Source organism: Eucyclogobius newberryi, unplaced genomic scaffold (assembly GCF_026437365.1).
Source record: "Eucyclogobius newberryi isolate DKJ021-1_F unplaced genomic scaffold, fEucNew1.0.hap1 SCAF_5, whole genome shotgun sequence".
NCBI classification, from domain to species: Eukaryota; Metazoa; Chordata; class Actinopteri; order Gobiiformes; family Gobiidae; genus Eucyclogobius; species Eucyclogobius newberryi.
Window position 1 is genome coordinate 34,891,749 of NW_027316167.1, and position 10,000 is coordinate 34,901,748.

Below are 10,000 nucleotides of genomic sequence, written 5' to 3' on the forward strand. Positions count from 1 at the left end.
GAAAACTAAAGTGAATTGTTCAAGGCACAAACACAAAACGTAAGCTCAGACTCTTCTCAGTTCTCTGAAGTGGTTATAACTGTAACAACCTAAATCTTGTTAAGAGCCACCTAAGGTTCAATTTGCTGGATACTATTCTGTAAAGAGTTTGTTCTCTCTGTGTCTGATTTTTCTCCGTCTTGTTGAATCAATCAAATTCTAATCCTCCTGCTCTGGACGGGCTTCTGTGGGTCAAAGGCAGAGGACACTTCTACAGATGTTTGGACCTGTTTGTAACATTGTCTCTTCTCTCACAGACGGCTCAGACGGTGCTCCTGGTGGTCACGGCCTTCACATTGTGCTGGATGCCCCACCACATCATCGCCATGTGGGTGGAGTTCGGCCGCTTCCCCCTGAACGACGCCTCTTTCGCCTTCCGCATCGTGGCGCACTGTTTGGCGTACGGGAACTCGTGCGTGAACCCCATCCTCTACGCCTTCCTCTCCGAGAACTTCAGAAAGGCGTGTCGCGAAGTGTTCACCTGCTGCACGCTCTTCGGACCCCCGGCCAAGGGAAGGACGGTGCACAGGTTCAGGATGGACACCTTCTCCACCACGTACTCCACGACCAACATATGAACCAGAGTTGTTATCGAGAAGACAGAACGGACAAAAGAGTTCAAAGAAAGACACGTCTCCACAGGAATTGTCTTATATATGTGTCTGGGAAGAAGGTACTTTTTAAAGACTAAAGATTATTTATGTGCCACATTAGTGTGTTGAAAGTCGGGCTGCAACTAACAAATATTTGTACATTGAGACTTTTTAAATACATTATCAGCCAAATTGCTGGCCCTGCGACAAGTTGGCCACTGTCCAGGGTGTACCCCGCCTAAGGCCCGAAGTCACTGGGATAGGCTCCAGTCACCCGCGACCCCGAAAGGGACCAAGTGGTAGAAAATGGATGGATGGATGGATATCAGCCAAATAGATTGAAATATGGTGACTGAAGGGAAGTGTATTATTGTTGAAAATCTGAAATTCTTTCATCTTTTTTTGACATTTTGATTTAATGATGCAAATGTTTTTTATTAATGCATTTTAATATGTGTCATATGTATCAGAGGTTCTTTAGTCCTGGATTAGACCTGGTTTAGTCCTGGTTTAGACTTATTTTAGTCCTGGTTATGTCCTGGCTTTGCCCTGGTTTAGACCTGGTTTAGTCCTGGTTTAGACTTACTTTAGTCCTGGTTTAGACTTACTTTAGTCTTGGTTTAGTCCTGGTTTTGTCCCGGATTAGACCTGGTTTAGACCTGATTTAGTCCTGGTTTAGTCCTGGTTTTGTCCCGGATTAGACCTGGTTTAGACCTGGTTTAGACCTGATTTAGACCTGCTCTTGGGGTCTGCAGTGGTCAGTGTTTACCAGATGTTCTTCAGACCTGTTTCTTGGTTTGGTCCAGAAGAGACCCGGGGTTTGAATGTGTTCTATATGTTTTTCACTCAGTCTTAAAAAGAAACTGAATGTTTTACTTCTCAGGAAATTGGCTCAGCTGCAGATAAAAGCTGATGCTGCCCTCTAGTGGAGGTAGTGCGTTCAACAATGATTTCCATTCAGTCATTTTTCATGTTATTTTTCCCATTAGAGAACTTAATTTGTAAGAAAACTGATCAAAAAAGATAAGATAAGATAAGATATGCCTTTATTGTCCACACATGGGTAAATGTTGGTGTTACAACGCAGTAGATACAGTAGATACAGGGGGAAAGGACAGATAACTTATAGGAAGTATACAAAATACTCTTAATAGAAGAACTCTTACAAAGAAAAACAAAAACTCTTATTAAAAAAACTCCTGTAAACAGGACCTCTCATATCTTAATAGGGAATGGAGGGAAGAAAATAAAAATGAAGATAAAATAAAATAATAATAATAATAAAAATAGCTGGCATAAGACAAATAATAATGGTAAAGTAAACACTCTTATCTACATCAGTCATATGCACATGAATATGACATTAATTCCGTGTGAGAATGACAGTTATTGCACATGAATATGATGGTATTGCACATGGTTAGGTCAGTATTGCACGTGTTCAGGGCTAACAGTGTTTGTTATCACTACAGCATTATAAATATGATGACGTTTGATCATTCATTCGTTATTCCTTTGTAAAAGCAATGTTTAAGTGTCTGAAGTGTTGCTCCAAGTGTAATGTATGAACTGATACAAAAATATAATAACAAAGATGTGAAGAGCAGAGATGGAATAAGAGCAGAGGGAAAACGCTCTGGGTCCAGCAGCGTTCTCAGTTATGGAACTCTTTGCACAGTTGGACATCAGACGTTTCTCCACAAAACTGAAATGTTGGATTAAAGAAAATCAACAGTGGGAACATTAAACTGACATTGGATGTTTATTGGACAGACATGCTTGATTAATTTAATGTTTATCTGTGTTTTTTTTATACTTACTTCAGTGCTTTATTGTACTAAACTCTTTAAGCCTGACCAGGAGCTGCACATGAGCCTGTGGATAAGCCTTATGTGCAGGAAATTTAGTGACCTGTTGATGGCAGTGTTTTATTGTGCTGTCCCTGTCGAATAAATACAGATATGTATGTCACTTTATGTATGTATTTTTAAGTTTAGTGAGAATATTATTTTACAAATGGATATTGTGTCCATCGTGAATAAACTAAATTTAAAACTTTAATGTAAATGCTTTTCATTTGGCTGAATTTAAGTTACTTTTTAAAATTGGTAAAAACTAAAACAATATATTGTGACCTGAATAATTTTGACATCCTGAATGATCTGATTGTGAATACACTGAGTAAATACATTCATGTTCTTAAGTGATTTGGATTTCACATGTAAATAGGGCAAAACGTTGAGTTCCACAAAACTGAAGCCCGGGATTCATTTCTAATCATTTTTTTCAAAGAAGATAAAATTTTGACAAAATTTTCAAGTTTTTAGCATTTTTAGTTTTTATGTTGCATTAGATTATAATAAAAAAATCAAAAATTAATGTCCACTCAAACGAATAACTATAAAAAGAAAGCATGATTCATGTTGTTACAAGCTTTTTTTCAGCTAATCTACTGATCTACCAAAATTCTCATCTTTTAATTCCTTAATTGCCCGTTTTAAAAACTTGTTTTTCACATGTACAGTAAAAATAGGCCTTAAAATTAAATTATCTTCCATAAAACTGAAGCCATGTGCTGATGGTGGATTTTTAAAATATCTGTTCTTGGAAGGATTAAGTTTGTAAAAAAAAATCTATGTTTACAGCAGTTTTTGTTTGTGAAGCAACAGATTACAATCATTCTGAGGTGGGTGGATATCATTTTTTGACTTTTTATTCTGTTTATACCTGTTTCTCTAGCTGCTGCTCCTGAGGGACAAGCTGGAGACAGTGTGGACTGTGATCTGGCAGAGTGGATCCTGGACCTACAGTGTGGGGGCGCCCCAGGGCACCGTCCTTGCACCCTTCCTCTTCACCCTCTACACTGCAGACTCCAGACACAACACAACAACTGCATCCTACCGGAGTTCTCTCTGACGACTCTGCCACCATCGGACTCATCACGTAGGACGACGACGACGGTGCAGAGTACAGAGGACTAACGCAGGACTTAGAGGAACAGAACCACCTCCTCATCTACGCAGGGAAGACCAAGGAGATGGTGGTGGACTTCTGCAGGTGCCACTCTGCTGGCCCCTCAGCAGTGAACATCCAGGGGAGTGGAATAATAGTCGACCTGGTGTTCATCTTGAACCACAAACTGGACTGGACTCACAACACAGACTGTACAGGAAGAGCAGGCTCTAGCTCCAGAGGAGACTTAGGTCCCTTGGCGTGAGGGACCACCTGCTTGTTAAAGTGAAATGTAGTGAAAAACTATGAAAATACAAATACAAATGCTATGTATATGTACAAACTCTAAAACAACACATTTTTAAAAGTTGAAGAAAATACATTTAATAATCTAAATATTGACAGCAATGAATATTCACTTATATTTAAATACGTTCAGAAAATAATAGAAAAGTAGAAAACTTTGTAAAACTTGAACGTTCCTTCAATATTTGTATTTTACAAATTCCAAAGTTTTCTTATATTACATTTGGCAATAGAATAAAAAAGTGCATCAACACAATATATAAAAAAATATAAAAAACATTTGAAATAATAACAATATATTTTCAGTCATATATACACCTTCATTTAACTTGTACAACACTTCATTGTTATACTTGTCTGGCCACACACAGCTCCTTCAATAATAATTCTTCATGTGTCAAACGTGACAAATATTGTTATTCCCGTTCTCACATCCGTTCAGTATGATCTTTATAGTAACATACAAATATCTGATCCCTCTCCAAATAATGAAACAAGGCACGAAACTGCAATGTCACCACCAGATGTCCCCAAAGAGCTTAATGTTGTGTATATTCTAATATATTATATACTATATCATTTACCCCATTTTCTTAGAACTTAGATTTGGTCTTTACTTCATGAACACTTTGTCTTAGAAGAAGAACCTAAAGCCATCTGCAGCTTCTGAGACTTCACTTTGATTCTTTCAATCCACCTGAACAACCTGAGGCTGAACAATAGTATTTATGCGCCTCTACATTCTTGCCTTTGCTTTTTAATTGCCTCATTTTTGCCCTTGGAGCTTGTTTCTCTCAAATGAACTTATACAGTAAAATGGAAACTGAAAGTAGTTTTTCCATTGCTGTTTCTCCAAATGTACAGAGCATAGCTAGCTTTTTGCTAAAAGCAGGGGGTGATAAAGGACACTTAAACTCAGCCCACAGTAACAGACTGAATGTTAAGTTATTTGCATAACCTCTGTCACCGGGATCTGATCACAGTTCTTTATCGACATGTGGCCCGAACATGACTCTTTCTACTCCAGGATGTCGGCGCTGCTGAGGTAGATCTCTTCTCCCGGGCGGAGTTTGGTCACATCATAGAGTCCGGAGACTGTTTCTGATTGGACAGACAGTTCAGAGGGGGCGGATCCTGAGGCTTGGAGGATGAATTGCTGCAGGTTACACTGTCTCAGGTCTTTATTCAGCTCCTCCAACAGCTGTACCTGCATCTGTGAATCAGAGTTACAAATATACCGTCAGGGTTACAAATATACCACTAGTGTTATAAATGTACCATAAGAGTTACAAATGTACCACCAGAGCTACAGATGTACTTGACACACACAAAAAATTGCTATCTCCGCTGTAACATCCTTGGTAAATACAAAATGCTTAGATTTGTTTAATTCTTTGAGAAACTTTGAAGAGTTTGTTCCTGCCCTGCTGAATTTTGGGTAATGACCAAAAGGTTTCTGATGTTGGTAAGAGACCAGATAAATGACATAAATATCATGAAAGAAAAGCTTTAAATACAATCATATGGGAATTGTATTTGGCATCTAATGGTATGTGACAGATCTGTTTATCAAATCAACAATTTAGTAAGGTTACTGCTGTTGGGCCGAACAAAGCTGAATTCAAACTTCAGAGGGCCCTAGACATTTCCGCGAGCCTCAGCAGAGCCTCAGCGGGGCCTCAGCAGAGCCTCAGCTGGGCCTCAGCGGGACCTCAGCGGAGCCTCAGCGGAGCCTCAGCAGGGCCTCAGTGGAGCCTCAGCAGGGCCTCAGCGGAGCCTCAGCAGGGCCTCAGCAGAGCCTCAGCGGAGCCTCAGCGGGGCCTCAGTGGAGCCTCAGCAGGGCCTCAGCGGGGCTTCAGCGGAGCATCAGTGGAGCCTCAGAGAGCCTCAGAGAGCCTCAGAGAGCATCAGCAGGGCCTCAGTGGAGCCTCACCCTCATCCTTCTGTCCGAGTTGTGCATCCCCCTCCTGGTCTCCTCCAGCGCTGCAGTTATCCTCTCTCCCTGCAGGTGGCGCTGGTTCAGCTCCTGCTCCAGGGGCCGTAGAGCCTGCTCAGACTGCCTCTGCGTGTCCGTCTGAAGGTTCTGGGAGCGGGACTGGATCGAGGACAAACGCTGGGTCTGATGGTGCACTGACCACTGCAGCTGATCCAGGCGAACACTCAGGTCTGAAACACAGAAGTGTACTGTACTGCAGCAGGAAATACACACTTAAGTGTTTTCAATAATTAACTAACATCAGATATGAATATTAATGGTTTAAATCTTTATAATAAAAAAATAAAACCATTTCTCAAAATATTATAAAAAAGCGGTTGCATGTCGTCACTTGAAATATCATGTCGTGTGATGAAAGTTTCTGAACCCAATCACTAACACATGAAAAGATGAAGAGAGTATCATTATTATTGACCTTTATTTTACCAGGAAAGTCCCACTGATATTTTAGAAACTGTGTTTTTTAGGAGGGGAGGAGCCTATTTTACATGCATTTTAGTGGGAGGAGCCTATTGTACATGTTTTTAGGGAAACTGAGGGAAACTAACGCACACACGGGGAGAACATGCAAACTCCTCCAAGGAGTCGAACCCAGGACCTTCTTGTCAAGTATATATCATTTTTGTAGTCTATCCTCATGTGATAGTGTGGATTGTCTTTAGTCAAATTGGCCAGCAGGTGTCACTCCGCTCTATAAAAACCCCCCTCTACCACTTCCTCTTCCTCTTCCTCTGCTTCTCACACTTCCGCCTCAGATTGGGCCGTGTCGACGCCCTGTTCTCCTGTCCTCAGTGCCTATGGGGAACTCCTGGTTTGCGCTTTGGCGACTGGTAGTTCTGGAAGCTGGGGCTGTGTGTGTAGCCGGCTGAACTAGCCACGTCCGCTGCCCGTCAAGGGTGCGCAGCAGAAGTTTCCTAGCAGAGGTCATGGGGATGGGACAAGAATTCTCCGCCACCTTGCAAGTGTGATTGTTTTTATGGACAATGATTGAGTAATTTCACTGAGACTAATGTTTTTGTCATGGTATTTATTATTCAGAGAAAAGTTATTTATACATAAATCATATCTTGTATTAAAAATGTCTATGCCTCGTGTCATCAACAACGAATCTGTGCCTTTTTAATGTTTTCCATATGGTCCTGGGCCCATTCTTGCCCAGGTGGCGTTGTTGGTCTTGTGATTTGGGTTTTAACAGTAACTAAAGTTAAAACACCCCTGACATGCCACACTTACAAGTAAAATAATTATGTTTAATATTATAAAACAGAAGTAATGTCCAGACAGTCACCGTTCCTCTAACTGTGGTTATATTTTTCACTTCAAGTCATTTCTGGGACCAATAATCTTATTCTACTTTAGTGAAATTGTTTAGTAGCTAGTAGAAGTAAATTTACGATTACTTTTGACAACTTAACCCACATTTCTTGAGACAATTAGTTTGCAATAATATTGGTGCTCCTCCCACTTTGTGGAGCCCAGGCCAACAACTGATAAACTAGCCTAATTGATCAAATAGCCTAATATTAAAGATGAAATATAAAAAACACTGGGAACATCTTCATGGCCAGTAAAATCAGATTACTAGAAAAATCCGATAACCCAATAATTAGATCTGATCATCAAAACACCTTATGATGTCATTATGTTGAATTTTCAGTCTTTAACATTTTCTCTTTCAATCTTGTCTATTTGTTTCACAAAATTGTATTTGTCAAACTCCGAACAGACAAGAACAATCAAACTGTTTGTTTCAATAATCTGACAACTCCTGAAATCAGATCAGCTCTTTGTGCATGTGAACAAGCCAATATAAATGCGTTCCCATTAGAGGCCCCACGGGCCCCACACACATTACAGTCTGTATTTACCTTTGGCTCTGTGGTTCTCCTCCTCCAGCTGCTGCCTCCAGTACTGCTCCTGCTGCAGCTCCTCCTCGTTCTGCCTCTGCCTTTCCTCCAGAGCCTCCAGCTGCTCCTTCAGCGCCAGCTCTAGCACCGGCCCATGGTCTTGGTTCAGTTCTGAGTCCTGGGCCTGTCTCTCCTGCTCCTCGATGCTCTCCTCCAGCTCCTGAATTGTCCTGGCCTGTTGCAGCAGTTGCAGATAAACCTGCTCCTTCTGCGCAGACGGAGCAGGGAGGGTCTTGGGTTTGCCCCGTCTCGGATACGTTCCGTACAACGAGCCGGGTTCCGCATCCGTACTGCGTCTGGGGGGGAGAGGGTCCGGCGTGCTGGTCCGAGGGCGCGGTCTGTCCCGGGGCGAGGGCTTCTGGGCGTGCAGGGAGCTCGCGGAGGGCCCGGTCCTGCGCAGGATGAAGCGGGCGTGGGCAGAGTCCGGGCCCAGGTCCGAGAGCTCCCGCAGCGGACACTGGTCTTTGAGCAGCTGCTTTTCGGAGTCGCGGAGCTTCAGGGTCAAGACGAAGCGACCGGTTTGACCTGAACGTCCCACGGTTAATAAACAGTTAATAAAGCTCATGATGCGGATCAGTTCTATTTTCACACACACATACAATCTGTTCTCTGAAGTACGCGAGGTGTGGCATCAACAAGAGACACTATTGTTCTCCTCTCGACATATAAGCTTTCAATCTTTTATCATTTCATTTCATCAACTCGCATTATAGATATAAATGATGGAACGTTAAGGCCCTTTTCTCCAAATGTATTTTCCTCTGACAGAGACATAAAGATCATCCTTTAAAGCAGCTCCTACACCAAACCCCAAACCTTACAGTGTGACTGTGGTAAACAGTTCACTCCAATACACATAAGATCAATGACATAAGATGAAGTAAGACATTCAAATCTGCCTCTTTCAAAATATGTGCCATTTTGGCAGTTTTACACATAAAATGCCTTATTTTTGTTGTATGAAAACATATCATGGAAGAACTTAATATAATTTATATTTATACAAGTGCTGCATCCTAATGTGTGGTTATAATAGATTCATTTATTTTAATCCATTCACTCATCACCTTCTGCATGCATATGTGTGAATGTGAGGTGTGAATAGTACGACTTTTGTGACTTTGACCACGTTGTGACCTTTGATAAACTGTTGTTCAGGGGTCAAAATGTCAAGTCTAATAAGATGTTTAGAAAAACACAGAGTTTGAACAGACCGATGTCCTGAGCGAGTGCGATGACGACCTCCTGACATCTGGTGCTCTGGGGTCAAAATGTCAAGTCTAATAAGATGTTTAGAAAAACACAGAGTTTGAACAGACCGATGTCCTGAGCGAGTGCGATGACGACCTCCTGACATCTGGTGCTCTGGGACACGCCACACACGACTCTGAGAGAGCCCTCCACCCAAACAGGAAGCTCCATCGCTCTGCTCCTGGAGAACACAAGAAGGTCATCTACACCTGTCCTGAGGAGGAGCAGAGCCACAGCACATGTGAAAGGAGCACTTTGGAGTTTGGAAACCGACGGAAAGGACATGGATACAAGCTCGAGAAGAGCAGAGGTGATGCTCATCACTCCTGAAGAGCAGCTGTCCCAGGTCTGAGACAGCTGAGAGTCTCTGTGGTGGAGCTGGGGAAGTGTCTGGGGAGGGGGAAGTGTTCTGAGTCGGGATGTCACCTCCTTTCATAACATGTGTTTATAGCTCATAAACAGGGCACCAAGGGTGTTGAACTCAGGCTGGGCCGCGGATCGAAATAAAGTAAATAAATCACGGCCTAAATATGAGCTCACTCTTTTTATAGTATAAGCTGATCTCAGTCACAAATGATTCATGTAGTTTTAATGTGAAAGAGAGAGAGACAGGAATGTGGACGGACTGGAGTTTATACAGAGCTGTGACATCACAGAGACAACAGCCAATCACAGACGAGGACTCAAACAGATACTTGTGAGAAACATATTTAAAATATGTCCAATAAAAACAATCAAACACACACTTCACACAACTAAACATTATAAACCACTTTGCTTTCAAAAGGGAATCAAAATATTTCAACAGCATTAATTATGAATCCACTAATAAATGGATAAACCTTTATCCATTTAAATTTAGAAGTAACACAAAAATAATGTTAAACTACAAAATAGTTATTTTAAAACTAAAATAGAGCTTAAAAAAAACAGCATGTGTCAAATGTTCCGTACTC

General features: G+C 41.6%; 2 protein-coding genes across 2 annotated transcripts in view; one reads left to right on the plus strand and one right to left on the minus strand.

Annotated features, from left to right (window-relative positions):
• The window catches only part of galr1b (galanin receptor 1b), a 22,124-nt gene extending 21,474 nt beyond the window's left edge, over nucleotides 1–650 (plus strand). Inside the window, exon 3 of the mRNA XM_072465270.1 lies at nucleotides 297–650. Coding sequence (XP_072321371.1) covers nucleotides 297–617 — 321 coding nt within the window. The 3' untranslated portion in view covers nucleotides 618–650. The remainder of the gene's footprint in view (nucleotides 1–296) is intronic.
• Nucleotides 651–4,086: 3,436 nt separating this feature from the next.
• Nucleotides 4,087–9,251, minus strand: LOC140381232 (ras association domain-containing protein 7-like). The gene is made up of 4 exons (XM_072465269.1): nucleotides 9,113–9,251; nucleotides 7,755–8,318; nucleotides 5,824–6,056; nucleotides 4,087–5,103 (listed from the first exon to the last, which is right to left on the minus strand). The coding sequence occupies exons 1-4, from the start codon at nucleotides 9,213–9,215 to the stop codon at nucleotides 4,909–4,911; spliced, it is 1,095 nt and encodes a 364-aa protein (XP_072321370.1). The 5' UTR covers nucleotides 9,216–9,251; the 3' UTR covers nucleotides 4,087–4,908.
• Nucleotides 9,252–10,000: the final 749 nt, after the last annotated feature.

Bases quoted from the DNA above. Each gene is read 5' to 3' on its own strand.
- LOC140381232 (XM_072465269.1), bottom strand. From the start codon at position 9,215: ATGGAGCTTCCTGTTTGGGTGGAGGGCTCTCTCAGAGTCGTGTGTGGC. The intron at 6,057-7,754 runs GTAAATACAGAC...TCTGTGTTTCAG, and splicing joins GGAGAACCACAGAGCCAAAG to ACCTGAGTGTTCGCCTGGAT. The intron at 5,104-5,823 runs GTGAGGCTCCAC...TCTGATTCACAG, and splicing joins ACTCGGACAGAAGGATGAGG to ATGCAGGTACAGCTGTTGGA.